The 17,499-nt window shown below is 39.7% G+C and overlaps 1 protein-coding gene across 1 annotated transcript in view; it reads right to left on the bottom strand.

The window, feature by feature from the left end:
• Positions 1-17,499, bottom strand: part of FREM2 (FRAS1 related extracellular matrix 2) — a 257,581-nt gene that overhangs the window by 133,540 nt on the left and 106,542 nt on the right. The window contains exon 4 of the mRNA XM_077484182.1: positions 4,561-4,791. Within this exon, the coding sequence (XP_077340308.1) occupies positions 4,561-4,791 (231 nt within the window). The remainder of the gene's footprint in view (positions 1-4,560; positions 4,792-17,499) is intronic.

Raw genomic sequence — 17,499 nt, 5'->3', positions numbered from 1 at the left:
TGCTCTGGTCAGATGAAACCAAAATCCAACTTTTTGCCCACAATGCAAAACGATATGTTTGGCGTAAAAGCAACACAGCTCATCACCCTCAACACACCATCCCCACTGTCAAACATGGTGGTGGCAGCATCATGGTTTGGGCCTGCTTTTCTTCAGCAGGGACAGGGAAGATGGTTAAAATTGAGGGGAAGATGGATGCAGCCAAATACAGGACCATTCTGGATGAAAACCTGTTGGAGTCTGCAAAAGACCTGAAACTGGGACGGAGATTTATCTTCCAACAAGACAATGATCCCAAACATACAGCAAAATCTACAAAGGAATGGTTCACAAATAAACGTATCCAGGTGTTAGAATGGCCAAGTCAAAGTCCAGACCTAAATCCAATCGAGAATCTGTGGAAAGAGCTGAAAACTGCTGTTCACAAACGCTCTCCATCCAACCTCACTGAGCTCGAGCTGTTTTGCAAGGAAGACTGGGCAAGAATTTCAGTCTCTCGATGTGCAAAACTGATAGAGACATACCTCAAGCGACTTGCAGCTGTAATCGCAGCAAAAGGTGGCTCTACAAAGTATTAACGCAAGGGGGCCGAATAATTTTGCACGCCCCACTTTTCATTTTTTTATTAGTTAAAAAAGTTTCAAAAATCCAATAGATTTCGTTCCACTTCACAATTGTGTCCCACTTGTTGGTGATTCTTCACAAAAAATAAAAATGTTATATCTTTATGTTTGAAGCCTGAAATGTGGCAAAAGGTTGAAAAGTTCAAGGGGGCCGAATACTTTCGCAAGGCACTGTACATTGTAACAGCAGTGGCTCTTTTCAGCCCATCACTTAGGTGAACAGGATCAGCAGCTGACAAAAATTGTAACATCTGGGATCCTGGCTGTAGGTATTCATGGTATATTTGCCATTCCATGGCTATTTAGAACATATGAATGACATCTAAAGCCTGGGTTACACTGTAAGTCTTTTTAGTTCAACCCAGCGGGCTGAATGAAAAAAAAATTAGGGAGCTTGGGAGGAGCCTCGCTGTACTAATGAGTAACACCACACCACAACTGCCTTCATTGCGTTCTATTCAGTTGAATGAGGATAAATGTTGCTGCGCTGCATTGCAAAGCCTCGTGGCTGTCACATGTTTTTACCGTACCTCCCCCAACATAAACGTGTAAATGATGCCATTAAGTTTGAAAGACCTGAACCCCCCCAGAAAAAAAAAATATATCTACGGCTCTGGGTCCAGATGCTGTTAAACAGTGTTTAGTGGGATTTAGAAACCAAAGCCTCCTTTAAGAAGGAAATCCTCCACATCTTTGAAGGTTAAAAAATGCGGAATTCATTTTTGTACTGTGATCTAAAATTTCCCAATGATGTTTACTTTTGGCAATTAAAGTGGCCATGGAAATTGTTTGATTTTATCCTGCTATTCATACAATCATTATTGTAATTGTTTAGTGGTGTGCACTGGGGCATTACCATTCTGGAATATGGGAACATTGTAACAGGACAATGTTTGCACCAAAAGGTATGTAAAATGTCCTCAAACTCTTTGGGCATTATATGGATAAAGGATAATAGTTATACTTACAACCCCCCATAAAATGGCTGTCCCGGTCATTATAGTTCTCCCTTCACATTTAACAGATAGCAACAGGCATTTGGGGTAATTTATCAAAACTGGAGCAGCCAGAATATGGAGAAGATGTGCATGCCATGGCATCAGATGCTACTTTTCATTTTCAAGGCTTAACTATATAAGCTGAAGATAGAAGCTGATTGGTTGCCATGCACAAATTCTGGCTGCTCTAGTTTTAATAAATTCAGCTCATTGTGTGTTACATAGTTAATCTGGTTGAAAAAAGACACAAGTCCATCCAGTCCTCCAAAGGTAAATCCAAACTGGACATATTAAACACTACTCATCAGATCAAATGACCTTTTCCACCTTATTTATCTCTCTCAACTGTAAAGCAGGCGCTCTTAAATCATTTCAGGAATTGAAGGAGGAATATGATATACCAAGTCAGTCTTTTTACAAATATGTACAAGTTACACATGCCCTGGGTGTACAATTTAGAGAAAGGCCCTTGGAGTGGAGTGATATGGCAATTCTTAGAAAATTAAGTAAAGCAAATTCGTCCAAAGGACTGATTTCAGTTGTTTTTGACAAGATATGTGCGTTGGCAAAAAAAGGGGGGACATGGACCTTCCTTGTAGGAGCCGATGGGAGGAGGATCTTGGAAATATAGCAGAGGGGCAGTGGAAACGAATATTGGAGCCAGGTCCGTTAGTCTCCCTATCTCCATCACAAGCAAAATCCCAGAGTGTATTGCACCCCCCCCAATTATTTTTTTATTTAGTCAGGGACCCGATGCTAAATGCCCACGTTGTAGAGCCTCAGAAGGAGATCTCCATATGATATGGAGGTGCCCAAAAGGTAAATAAATATTGGAGGGAGGTTACCGGTACTATAAATTAAGTCTTTGCAGTGTTTCTTAGTCTAGACCCAATGGTATGTATACTAGGGTATATGGATGAAGACAATAATGCAAGGGGCAGAAGAATGGCAATACTCAGGTGTTTGTTTTTAGCACAGCAATTGATCCCAAGGAAATGGCTGGCAAAGGAACCCACCCACTGGTGTGGAATGGGAGAGAGAGGTAAATGATACAATAAGAAAAGAAACATTGGTATACACCAAAAGGGGGAGAACAAAGGTGTATAGGAGGATGTGGGGGCCCTGGATAGACAGAAAAGAGCAACGACTTTAGGGTTGAGTGGTATCTGGTAGTATTTCAAGGAGGTAGGGTAAGTAGTAGTAGAAGTAAAATAGAAGTAAAATAGAGAAGTATGGTACAGGGGGCACAGAAAAAATTGAACATGAAAGTATTCTCTCTCTTTATGGCTATTGTATTGCCGAGGTAAACATGATAGTGTTGGTCTAAAAGAAATATATGATAAAAGGAAAAATCTATATGCACATCAGGGTAGATAGCAATGCATTGTATAGATAGAATGTCGGTGTCAAAGGATATGAATAAGTGTGGTTGTGTAAAGTGTGTAAAAAAATAAAAATTCTAATAAAGATTACATGATTAAAAAAAAAAAGACTTTTTCCAATGATTTGGGTCCAAGTTTTGTGCTCCATATACCAGGTTCTGTGTTGTGCATTATTCTTGGAAATAAACGGTTTGCCACTGGCAGCCATAAACCTCAATTTCATTGGTAGCCTCTGCTATCCTTAGATTTGTGGATTAGTGATGATTACTTTTGGCACGGTATTCAAAGTATATTATTTCAGTACAATTGTAGAACATGATGAGTACAGTGGCTACTGCATGTAGGTCGAGAAGATTAGACCCTCTCTAACTGTACTTTCTACAGGGGTCTACAAACATCCAAAACAAAGGGACAGTTTACTGTCCATCAAACGTTAGGGGGGCTGGACTGTGGCCAGTGGGAGTAGAAAATGCTTTGACATCGGTGGGCGTAAACAATGCTATAGACTTGGTGGTCAGTGGGAGTAAAAAAAAAATACATCATTGGAATCAGTGGGAGGAATAGTGCCCCATAGCCGTTGTCAGTAGAAGAATTAGTGCCCCATTATTGGTGTCAATGGAAGGAATAGTGCACCATCATTGGTGTCAGTGGGAGGAATAGGGCCCCATTACTGTTCTGCAGTTTGGAGACCCCTGTGCTACACCATCCCAACTTTAGCCAAACTCCAGGGGGGACATCAATTATGCTGCTCTCCGCTCCTGTATATACTGGCCTCATCATACCTTCCGCACTCCTATTCTGGAAATAACTGCTCTTATCATACTTTTCACACTCCTATTCCACATGTCCTGGCTTCATTCTACCTTCCACACTCCCCTCCTGCACACATTGGCCTCATCATACTTTCTGCACTACTCTTTGAGAAAAAACGTGCCTCATCACACCTTCCACACTTCCCTTCTACATGTCCTGGCCACTTCCTACAGTCCCTACTCCTCTACCACATGACCTGGCCTCATTATACCTTCCACACTCCTCTCCCACATGTCCTGGCCTCATTAGCTTCCATACTTCTCTCCCATATGTCCTGGCCTCATCATACCTTCCACACTCCTTTCCCATATGCCCTGGCCTCATTAACTTCCATACTTCTCTCCCACATGTCCTGGCCTCATCATACCTTCCACACTCCTTTCCCACATGTCCTGGCCTCATTAACTTCCATACTCCTCTCCTGTATGTCCTGACATTACCACACATTCAGCACTCTTCTTCTGCACATACTGACTCATCATAACCTCCACACTTCTCTTCCCCTGTTACCCCTAATTTTCACATTTTTGCCTGAAAAATAGTCCAATCATAGCTCACTAAAACAACGTTTCATTCATTTTTCAATTCTTGAAGCAATTAGTAGCCATTCAGGCTTCACGTCTCACTACTCTACTTGCAGTAAACTGAAATGTAATTGGTTGCAACAAGTTATTATAATTTACATTATTATCACTGTTCCTAGTAATGCCTTACTAAATAAAACCAAATATGTGCAATCCATACCATCTCCAGGGTCAATGATCTCCACTGTTGTCACTTCTGGAAACTCCAAGGCCGCCATGACAGGCTCTGACAGTGCTATCTGGAAGGTTTCGGACTGTTCATACTCTCCATCAGTTAGGATGCGCACTCTCCATGTTGCTGTGGTCTGACCCGGATTAAACTGGACTTGTTTCTGAGCCTTCCCTCTGAAGTCTTTGTCCTTTTCTGCTGTGCCATCCACGGTGCCAATACCTGGAGAAGAAATGCCCATTGCAAAATGTCAAACGTCTTGCCTGATTTGTTGTGAATGCAATATATAATTTACCAATAACCCAGTAGTAATTACATCTAAACCCCAGGCAGATACAAAATAAACAAATTAATGTAGCTCAGTATTCAACAGTAAATTATTAAAATGTATGTAACTAATATAAGTACTTGAGTTTGGCTTGAATTTAGCCACTTTTAGACTGGGGTAAAACTGAGAGCCAATCAGAGTCAGAGATACCATGCAAATATGCTGAAAAGTAGCAAGCTAAGAGGATAAGAAAACACACTGATCAGAGGGATAACCCTATCAGTCTCCCACTGCTTCTTAAAGGGTAACTCCATTGTAGATGAAAAAAACAATTCCCAGTGGGTGATCAATGTACACTACAGGGATTTTAACAAACTTTGTTGCAGAGTTTGTTAAAATCCTGATTTTTTTTCATTATTATTCAGCTCATGCATTTCCAACGTTCTAATGAGGAAAGCTAACAGGTCTGCTGTGTTTAACCTTTGGGAGTATCTTAACAAAAATGAAATTTCTGCTGCAGGGGGTGCCTAAAACCAGATTTACAGTGAGGGAACAAAGTATTTGATCCCCTGCTGATTTTGTACCTTTGCCCACTGACAAAGAAATGATCAGTCTATAATTTTATTGGTAGGTTTATTTTTACAGTGAGAGACAAAATAGCAGCAAAAAAATCCAGAAAAAACGCATTTCAAAAAAGTTATAAATTGATTTGTATTTTAATGAGTGAAATAAGTATTTGACCCCGATTTTGTTCCACTCCTCTTTGCAGATCCTCTCCAAGTCATTAAGGTTTTGAGGCTGACATTTGCTACCTTGAACCTTTAGCTCCCTTCACATATTTTCTTTGGGATTAAGGTCTGGAGACTGGCTAGGCCACTCCAGGACCTTAATGTGCTTCTTCTTAAGCCACTCCTTTGTTGCCTTGGCCATATGTGCTTTCTTAAGCAGGGGGACCTTGTGAGCGCTGCAGGATTTCGGTCCCTCGTGGCATAGTGCGTTAGCAATTGTTTTCTTGGTGACTATGGTCCCAGCCGCCTTTAGATCATTGACAAGATTCTGCTGTATTGTTCTGGGCTTATTCCTCACCCTTATCATGATCATTGAAACTCCACGTGGTGAGATTTTGCATGACGCTCCAGACCAAGGGAGACTGACAGTTATTTTGTGTTTCTTCTATTTGCGAATAATCACACCAACCATTGTCACCCTCTCGCCAATCTACTTGCTGATGGTCTTGTAGCCCATTCCAGCCCTGTGTAGGTCCCTGACATCCTTGGACAGCTCTTTTGTCTTGGCCATGATGGAGAGATTGAATCTGATTGACTGCTTCTGTGGACAAGTAACATGCTTAGATTAGGAGCACTCCCTTTAAGAGAGTGCTCCTAATGTCAGCTTGTTACCTGTATATAGAATACACCTGGGGGCCAGGCATTTGATGACTGATAGGGGATCAAATACTTATTTCACTCATTAAAATGCAAATCAATTTATAACTTTTTTGAAATGTGTTTTTCTGTATATGTATGTTGTTATTCTGTCACTTATTGTTAAAATAAACCTACTATTAAAATGATAGACTGATCATTTCTTTGTCAGTGGGCAAATGTACAAAATCAACCGGGGATCAAATACTTTTTTCTTCACTGTATAGTGCAGACTTCTGGTAAAATCAGTGAGCCAATCACACAAGCAGGAAATGACATTTCTGGGGGTGTTTCGTACAATGTCTCCAGGTTGCCATATTTTATAAAATTTTACAGAGGATAACAGCGCTGCAGATTGGAAAGGAAGGGTAATTTTTACTAACAGTATGGATTGTGTAGCAACTGTATATGGTATATTAACCTTCCTGGCGGTACGATTATTTCAGATTTTAGGTGCTAAAAGCGGTACAATTATTTTGCATGGAAATTTGGCGTTTTATATTGTAGTCCTGTAATTCTTAGGAATAATTCACTTAAATCTGTCCAAACCAGAGTCAAGTAAACATCCTGGGTATGATAAAGTTTGAAAAACAAAATCAAAAATTATAATATAATAAATAACTATAAATAAATTATAACAAATAATAATATAATAATAATAAAAAATATTCAATAATGTAATCAAATCAAAAACACTGAATTGTCGCTGTCATCACTTTCAGTGTTTTATGACGGATCTCCCCACAAATCGCTATCGCTCAATTCTGCGAGTGATTCTAATTTATTATCGCTGTTTTCTAGCTGGTCTAAAACCACTTTTGATGTAAAGGGACGGTTGCTTAGATTAGGAGCAGTATTTATGATATAAAGCTGCATGCAGGGCACTAGGCAGACCACTAGGGACAAAGGGGATGTGAAATAAATTGATACAGTAATGTAATCTGTAATATTACAATGTACTGTATGTGTATTGTGTGTTTTACTTTTTGAATTTGGCCCCGTTCTCCATCCCTGTGCGTCACAACGCTCGCTGGGAATGGAGCTCAGCACTATGATAGATCGAGCGGAGGACACAGTCCGCACACACATCGGGGAGACATCGCAGGATCCTGGGGACAACGTAAGTAACATGTACCTGGATCCAGCAATGCAATCCCAAGTGTGGCTCAGGGTTACCGCTTTTGGTACTGAAAATCCACCCCGAGACACACTCGGGAATACTGCCAGGGGGTTAATATAATTTTTTGAACTTGCTAAAGTGGAGTTATCCTTTAAGTCTGGATTCACACTGGTGGGTGATGGGTTTTCATGTGCTTTTCGAGCATTTATTTCTTGTATTTTTTGGAGATAGTTAGGCTTGAGCATTTTTGTTTTAGCCAGCCATGAGGGGGAGGCAGTTGTTAAGTGCAAAATTGTGCAAAAAATGCACCTTACATGCATTTGTCAGGTGCTCCAATTGGGCTATTGGAGACAAAAATGCGTAATCATACCCCATACCCCCTAAACATTTGTAAATGGGAACAATAGAATAACATGGTAATCTATAATTAAACATTGAAGTGCCTTTGGAAACGTGCTTTAAATCAGTCAGGTGTGAATGCTTCTAACTGTCCAATTAACAGTTTGGTTGAGGGTCTGCGAGTGAGTGATGGTGGGGACGTGTTGGAGAAGTTTGCTACCAGTGAATGTGGCCCAACTTGGCAGAAATGTGGCGGTGAGCCCTTTTGAGGGACTCGGGCTGCTACCTCTGAGTATGGTTTCAAGGTTGTTTCCACATATACTTGTGAGGGTAGGTAAAAGGAGCACCCGGTATCCAATTAGAAGTGAAATAAAGGTGAATATATTGTTGTTTTATTGAAAGTAGTAAAACATGATAAAACCAATGTGTTTCGGGGGAACCGAGACTCCCCCTTCTTCAGGGCTACTGCTGTGTGCTATGATAATTGGGGATTTACCCAAACTGGTGTGTCTGTAACACTGAAATTGGGAGAGTAGCTGAATTCTCCGGTGATGGCACAATAGCATAAGCTGGAGAATTCAGTTACTCTCCCGATTTCAGTGTCACAGAAATTCTTTGTTGTGTTGCCTATGGAGATTTTTAAGTAGCATAGTTTGTCACAATTCCATGAGTGTGTGCAATTTTTAGAGCTTCAGCCCCGGAAGATTTGGCTGCTCAATGACTAGGCCATTTTTTGCGATGCGTCGATTTAATTGACAATTGTGCGGTCGTGCGACGCTGTACCCAAACAAAATTGACGTCTTTACAATTTTGTAAAAAAAAAACACATCTTTTACTTTTTGCTATAATAAATATTCCACATTTTTTTTATCAAAAAAAATATTTTTTCCTCAGTTTAGGCCGATATATGTATTCTTCTACATATTTTTGGTAAAAAGAAAAATAAAAAAAAATCGCAGCATATATTAATTAATTTGCGCAAATCTTATCACGTGTACAATAGTGGAAAATTTTATGGCATTTTTATTATTATTTTTTTTTACTACTAATGGTGGCAATCTGCGATTTTTATCGGGACTGCGATATTATGGCAGACACATCGACACTTGACACATTTTTTAAACCATTGACAATTATACAGCGATCAGTGCTATAAAAATGCACTGATACTGTGTAACTGTCACTGGCAGGGAAGGGATTAACAATAGGGGGTGATCAAGTGGTTAATTGTGTTCTCTAGTGTGTGTTCTAACTGTGGGGGGAGTGGGACTGACTAGGAGGAGAGAGAGATCAGTGTTCATACATACTATGAACACATGATCTGTCTCCTCTCCCCTGAAAGAACTGGGATCTGTGTGTTTACACACACAGATCCCGGTTCTCGCTCTGTCACGAGCGATTGCAGGAGCCTGGCGGTCATCGCGCCGGCCGGGCACTCGCATCGGGGTTGGGCACGTGTGCCCTTGTGGCCAAAAGGTGAAGCGATGTAACATAACGTTTCGCCCAGCTGTGCCATTCTGCCGCAGTAAAGCTGTGGTGGCTGGTCAGCAAGCGGTTAAAGCATGACATGTTAGGTATCTTATTATTATCTTCATTTAATAGCAGGTGAACGCAGCCCTCCATGCATTCACATACATTGAATCCGGAACTTAAGTGGAAAAAGGCTGTTGACCCCTGGCTTAGTGAATGGAGGTGATCCATTTATGTGCAAGCAAATTTGTTTTTTCTAATTTTGTTAAGAGTAAAGTTAAGAGAAATTCTCCTTGCAAAGTGAACAGCATATTTTTCTATTTAAATCAATCCCATAGAATTGAGTTTCCAGAGGGCCAGTAGGGACCTAGATATAAAATTTCAGCTCACCAACAAAGCAGCCGATATGCCCCCCGCTAAGACAGGTTAAATGTAAATTGCCTATATTTTTGTCCCAATCTTTCAAACACTGCCAGTTGCAGAGCTTCATGGATTAGCTATAAAGCTATTGAATTACAATAGGGATCCTTATAGTAATAGTGCTTATGTCAGAATATACGGTCACTATCACCCAGACAGCAGTAAAGCATCTGTCATATCTGGATTACATAAACTGAACTGGTATACACTATAATATTACAGACACAATAGTTTTACTTTAAAGGCTTCAAAAAAGCTTTCTGAAACACTCTGGAAGGTTAACCTTGAGATTTTACAAATACTTTGTAAAATCTTGCTATACACACCATTTTTATACAAACTGAAGAATTTGGCGTTCATTTACCAAAGGCAAACAGGCTGTTCACTTTGGAAGGGGAATTTCCCCAGACCTTAGTGAATGAGTTGAAGCCCTGCTGACTTTCATCATCCAATCATCTGCAATTAAAAATAATTTATTTTTCCTTGCAAGTGATTGGGTATTTTTTGCAAAATAAATTTTAACCACATTCACTAAGCTTTTGGGAAAATTCCCTTGCAAAGCGAACAGTCTGGTTACCTTTAGTAAATAAACCTCATGTGTACAATGCTTTACTTTTTGCTGTAAATATGTAATTGTTTATGTTATTGCAATTTACTAAATTATATATGTAAAAACTAATTTTAATGGTGTTGCAGTGATGTTTTTTTGGGGGAGCTTTATTCACTGTTATGTTTGGGGGTTGTTAGCTCAACTGTAGTCACCAGTGAGTTCCGTTCACGCCAGATACACTGTTTCAGGGCTTGCTGGCCCACTTTTATTTCAATGAAAGAAAAAAGATCAAACAACTGGTTTCCTGCAGCACCGCTGCTTGGATCTATGATTTGGACAAAGGGCCAATGATGAGGCAGAACAGCCAGCCCATCTATACCGGGCCCGGGCCCCATCAGTTCAAAAGAGGGGCCCGGGCACCATCCATCGGACTTTCTGATTGGAAATTCCGATCGTCTGTACAAATTCCAATGCACAAAATTCCTACGCATGCTCGGAAACAATTTGACGCATGCTCGGAAGCGTTGAACTTCATTTTCTCGGCTCGTCGTAGTGTTGTACGTCACCGCGTTCTTGACGGTCGAAAGTTCAGGGAAGTTTTGTGTGACCGTGTGTATGCAAGCCAAGCTTGAGCGGAATTCCGTCGGAGAAACCATCCGTTTTCTGCGACAGAAAATCCGCTCGTGTGTACGTGGCATTACTTTAACTTCTACAGTTGGGAAGATACTGGAGAGTTTAATAATAGACCACATAGACGAGTTCTTATTATATTATAAAAATATTTTACGCAACAGACAGCATGGATTCATGAACGACAGAAGTTGTCAAACAAATTTCTTTTCATGAGGAGGTAAGTAAAACATTGAACAGAGGGGTGACGGTGGACGTGATATACCTGGATTTTGCAAAAGCGTTTGACACAGTTCCCTACACACGGCTCATGTGTAAGGTAAAGTCTACAGGCTTGGAAAGATCAATTTGTAAATGGATAGAAAACTGGCTAAAAGACAGAATTCAGAGAGTAGTGGTAAATAACTCTTACTCTGAATGGTCTAAGGTTATCAGTGGGGTACCCCAAGGTTTAGTACTGGGACCCTTACTTTTTAATATCTGTATAAATGATATTGGGTCTGGGATTAAAAGTAAAATTTCTGTCTTTGCAGATGACACTAAACTATGCAGTCGAATAACGTCCTTACAGGATGTCTCCAATTTACAAGCCAACCTCAATGCACTAATTGGGCAACTAAGTGGCAAATGAGGTTTAATGTTGATAAAAGTTATTCACTTGGGGATTAAGAATATGCATCATACATACTAGGGGGGAGTACAACTGGGGGAATCAATGGTGGAGGATCTGGGGGTTTTGGTAGATCATAAGCTACATAATAGCATGCAATGCCAAGCTGTGGTTTCCAAAGCACCAAAGTCCTTTCTTGTATTAAGAGAGGTATGGACTCCAGGGAGAGAGATTTAATTTTGCCCCTGTACAAATCATTAGTAAGACCTCATCTGGAATATGCAGTTCAGTTTTGGGCACCAGTTCTCAAAAAGGATATCGGGGAAATGGAGAAAGTGCAGCGAAGGGCAACCAAACTGATAAGAGGCATGGAGGAGCTCAGCTATGAGGAAAGATTAGAGGAACTGAATTTATTCTCTCTTGAAAAGAGGAGATTAAGGGGGATATGATCAACATGTACAAATACATATCTGGTCCATATCTTGAACTTGGTGGTGAGTTATTCACTTTAAGGTCATCACAGAGGACAAGGGGTCACTCTTTACGTCTAGAGGAAAAAAGATTGAATCTCCAAATACAGAACGTTTTCTTCACAGCAGAGCCGTGAAAATGTGTAATAGACTCCCTCCAGAGATGGTTCTGGCAAGCTCAGTCGATCGCTTTAAAAAAGGTCTGGATTATTTCCTAAATGTACACATTATAACTGGGTACTAACATCTATATGTAAAGTTGAGCCAAGGAAAATCTGATTGCCTCTCAGGAGATCTGCTGGAGCAAGTTGGATCATGCTTTGCTGGGGGTTATTGCCTTCCTCTGGATCAACTTTGGGTGTAGGTTTGTGCATGTGGGATTGTATTTTTTTTTTTTTGGTTGAACTTGATGGACTTGTGTCTTTTTTCAACCTAACTATGTAACTGCCCAGGGACTGGGGCATCTCTGTCCTCAGTCCCTTTCTCTCTCTCAAAAGTGAGACCTCATAGGTCTGCTTAGACCTCTGATATTTCACCAAAACCTCCCAACAGGGCTGTTAAAATTGTAAATAAATACATAAATAAATAAAAAATAAAATGTAAAATAAAATGTTTAAAAAATAATGTTTAAAAAATAATTGTAAAAAATGAAGGGCTCATTCACATGTGGTTTACTCTCTGAAGAGCAGTCAGCATTTGGACTAACCCCGCACTTTGCCCACGATTGTGGGGCTCTTTCAGAGCAGCGATATGGACTTGAATGAGCCTTGTTCAATGAGGGTATCATTTCTGATATGACTGAAAAGCATAGCATTGTGCCTGTAGCATTTTAGCAAACATATAATTATTCATTTGTTTTTTTTTGAGGGGGGGAGGGGAGCTGACAGATAGGCTGTACAGTGCCCCATTATTTCTAACAGCAGCCCTGCTTAGACCAAAAAAAAATAAAAAAATACACCATTTATTTTCTATTGGAATTCAGTAAAATAAATAGAAATTGTGCAAACAAAATTCACTGTATTGCAAATGGCATTGCTATTTTTTTTTGATACATTACTACATAAATGACTTTATCTGTTGATAACAAGTATCCCATGGCATTGTTACAATGCAGCAAATTAAAAGCAATGGATAAAGTTTCATAGACCAAATGCCAACTACCTTATGACACAGAGTTATTTATATGTAGCACCGTGTGTTGTCATCTTCAAATGACCCATGGAATTTCTGGCAAACATTTAACTGAGCAAAGCTCTATAGGAAACAGATAGAGTGCGTGTGCAGCAATGTGTTTCGGACTCTATAATAAAATGCATTGTCCCAATATCTCATCCGTTCCACTCTTCTCAATGTCCTGCACTATCTCTAGTTATTTAATACTTTAGGTGTTTAGCTGCTATCTGTATTTTGAGTTTAAACTAAGTTTAGGAAGATATTTTATTCTAGTTTCTTCTTTCATTCTTTCTTTATTTTTTATTATATCAGGGGTGCAGCACATTGAAGCCAACTTTTTGCATTTGAATATGCTTAAACATAAGCAGAATGTACCTTTTGTCTTTCTTCCTTTGTTTTATCTCTTTTTTGCTCTTGTAAGACTTCCTGTTCTAGGTAAGCTACATTCGTTCTTTATGCCGCCTTTGAGTATGTAAACGTAGCCACCCTTTCCTGCTCGCCCCCGGGATGGACTATGCATACAAACAGGCACATTCAGAGCTAGGGGAACTGTAGTATGTATAGAGATGAGCATGTGACCAGAAAGAACACACACACACACTAGCAGTAAAGTGCATCAGCAGAGGCACGGGAGAGCACAAAGGGCAACTAGTACTGTACGGTAATTGACCTTGAAGGAGAAGTAGGGCCTCCTTTTAGCCTGAGCCAGCCACTCTTGCCCCCTCCACAGCCCATCACTCCAGTGAGCACTGGAGGGGCAGAACAGAGAGCCGGTGACTGACAATCACTGGCTCTCTGCTCAATGAAGACTAAGAACCAAATGATCAGTAGACTTTGATTGCTCATTTCAGAGTCTTAGCCCTTGTACACACGGTCGGAAATTCAGACGAAAAATTTCTGATCGGACTGTGTTGTCAACCAGTTCCCCCATCAATGCCAACAGTGTGGACAAAGAAGACTCCATTGCCAGCCTTTGTATTGTATTTGTGACACCCACGGCTGCCTGAGTGCAGTAGTGCTGCTGAGCAGTGGCTACATCCAATAGAATGAGGTCGCTGTTTGGATAGTTTTCCACCCGGCTCAGTCAATTTTTTTATTGACTTATTATTGTCTAATGGTGCTCGCTGCACCACCCATGGCTCAAATTTCAGCCAATCAAGCAGAAGTCAGCAAAAATTTAAACTGTCTATGTAGACTGTCACTGTTATTTCCGCTGACTTACTGTTCCACTGTTTAAGGGGGGGGGGGGGGGGGGGGGTCAAAGTTGCCAACAGTGATACAAAAATAAAAAAAGACAAAGGTTTTATATTGCTGATTATGTACCTGCTGTAGATTTTCCCTCACTTCCTTTCTTTGAAGCAGTTGTTCCCGCAACTGTAGTAAAGGGGAATTGTCCACAATAACAATAATAACCTGACAGTGGTTCTAATCTTTCACCGCTCCATCCAAAACCCCTGCAAAATGTCTTCGGCATACACTTTAGCTATATTTATACAGTATATTGTATGTAATGATTTTTGTAATAACCAAAATAATAAAAAATAGCGGCTCTAAATTATAATTAAAATCATATAATATTAAAAATATGTTAGGATTATTATGATTTTTTTATCAACATTTTTTTAATCAACATTAACTTTGGCATTTACTTTTTTTTTTAAATCAGTACTTTTATATTTTTTTTCCTTTTTTTAAAAATCTTTATTTAATGTATTAGTCGTGTTAGTTATTTGTGAAATACAATTCATTAACCCACAGCAATATTCCCAATCTAGATATCAGTAATTATGCTTCAGTGGTCGTTTGGCACTAACATTCCTAGAAAGGTAAAGGCATACAATTCTAAGAAATAACTAACCAAGCCCTTTGTAATTAGACCTAGCTACTTGTTCAGGGGCAGTAATAAAAACTTAAACAAAAAATAGAATTTACATAGTTAGTCAGGTTGAAAAAAGAAACAAGTCCATCTAGTTCAACCAAAAAAATAAATAAATATATATAATCCTATATACACAATCCTATACCCACAGTTGCTCCAGAAAAAGGCAAAAACCCCAGCAAAGCATGATCCAATCTGCTCCAGCAGGGGAGAAAATCCTTCCTGATCCTCAGAGAGGCAATCGGATTTTCCCTGGATCAACTTTACCTATAAATGTTAGTACCCAATTATATTATGTACATTTAGGAAAGAATTAAGGTATTTTTTAAAGCAGGGATATGCAATTAGCAGACCTCCAGCTGTTGCAAAACTACAACTCCCATCATGCCTCTGCCTCTGAGTGTCATGCTTGTGGCTGTCAGAGTCTTGTTATGCCTCACGGGACTTGTAGTTCTGCAACAGCTGGAGGTCCGCTAATTGCATATCCCTGTTTTAAAGCAATCTACTGAGCTGGACAGAACCACCTCTGGAGGGAGTCTATTCCACCTTTCTGTAAATTGGAGGCAGCCTTGAATATTAGGACCATTTAGGACTATGTTATATTACCTCATATAGGGGTCCAAAAGAGTCAAACCTCATCACACATCGCAGAGGGATTTTCTATTTTATTTCTTTCTTTTTCCCTAGTTTAATTATTTTAATAAGGTCGGGGCCCTATTTTGACTCCTAGAAGTCAGGGGGTGGGGGGGGGGAATCTCACTATAGAAAAAAAACAAAAAAGAATTAGAAAGAAAAAAGGGAGAAAAAAAAAAAAAAAAAGGCAAAGAGGAAAAAAAAAAAAAAAAAGGATGGATTGGGGGAGTATTAGGAAAAAAAATCTAACAAAAAAAAAAACGCAACAAAAAAACAAGCAAAAAGCTTCATTCTATCCACAATTATGCCACGTACACGCGATCGGAATTCTCATCGGAAAAAGCTATGATGGTTTTTCCGACAGAATTCCGCTCAAACTTGGCTTGCATACACACGGTCACACAAAAGTTTGCTGAACTTTCGATCGCCAAGAACGCAGTGATGTACAACACTACGACGAGCCGAGAAAATTACCGTAAGTTCAATGCTTCCGAGCATGCGTGGCATTGCTACAGACGTTTGGAATTTCCGATCAAAACTTTTTCCGTCTGAAAAATTGGGAACCCGCGCTCAATCTTTTGCTGGCAGAAATTCGGCCAGCAAAATTCCGACGGAGCATACACATGGTCGCATTTTCTGACGAAAAGCTCTCATCGGTCTTTTGCTGGCCGAATTTCCGATCGTGTGTATGCGGCATTAGTGTTAACTTTCCATTTAAAAACAGATCTTAGGAAAGTATTTTTTTTTTAATTTCTGAAAAGTTACTTTTTACTCTATAAAGTTATAGCAAATATTACATATATTATAATATAAAAATTCTATCTTGGTTTCTCTTGAGATCACAGAAGAGATTTGGTAACTTTCATACAGCTCTCTTGTTAACAGGATCTGTTAAAAGACACACAGCAGTAGCCAGAAATAAATGTCAGCGTGTAGAGCAGGATAGAGCGTTCCATTTTACCTTTTGGCTCATTGGACACTGATTAGTTTTCAACACCTCTCCTATCAACTCTGACTGCCAGACTGAAAAAGAAGCCCAAATCCAGGGGGAGGAGGGAATTGGTTACAACCTGATGAAATCAACTCACAGCGGCATGGCTGGCAAGCAGTGATCTCCTGTCGGGCTTTGTTGTTTTTTTTATTTTTTTATTTCCCTTTCATTTGTCTTATAGCTCCATGCTTGGACTAATGGGTTTAGTCCACAGGGAGGTTTTCATTTTTATGAGGGATCATTAGAAAAAAATAAATACATCTTAAAACAGTCTGCTTAGATGATATTTTTTTTTTTTTTACAGTAATGCCCCATACACACAGTCGCAAATTCCGACGGAGAAGGTCCGATCGGATTATATTGTCGGAAAATCTGATCGTGTGTGGGATCTATCGGACTTTTTCCATCGGAAATTCCAACGGAAAAAATTTGAGAGCAGGATCTAAAATTTTACAACAAAAATCCGATCGGACTTTTTCCGATCGTTTGTAGAGAATTCCGACGGACAAAGTGCCACGCATGCTCAGATCAAATTACGAGACCAAAGCTATTGGCTAGTAGCCTCTATGTAGTCCCATCGTACGCAACGAGCGTCACCACGTTCCGAACGATCTGATTTTCCGACAACTTTGTCGGACTGTATCTATGCAACACCAGTTTCGGACAAAATCCATCGGAAAAAATCCATTTTGTGGCCGGAATGCCAACCGTGTGTACAAGGAATTATACTATGTCAGATCCGAGATCCAAGCATGCTTTTTGCTAAAAGTCAATTTCTATCACTATCTAATTCATCAACTAACTTATTTGATGTTTTTTAAGGACTTTTCAGTCAAAAATAAATAAAAAAACTCCTATAATTGATGGGAAATTCCCACTACTTCCAACTGTTGAAATCCAGCTGTAGCTTCATTTGTTTAAGCCTCGGTTCACAATTATGCAAATTCTATGCG

This window comes from Lithobates pipiens, unplaced genomic scaffold (genome assembly GCF_037356315.1).
Source record: "Lithobates pipiens isolate NorthernLeopardFrog02 unplaced genomic scaffold, aLitPip1_a1.2 Scaffold_16, whole genome shotgun sequence".
Lineage (NCBI taxonomy): Eukaryota > Metazoa > Chordata > Amphibia > Anura > Ranidae > Lithobates > Lithobates pipiens.
This window is presented reverse-complemented; position numbering and strand designations above follow the sequence as displayed.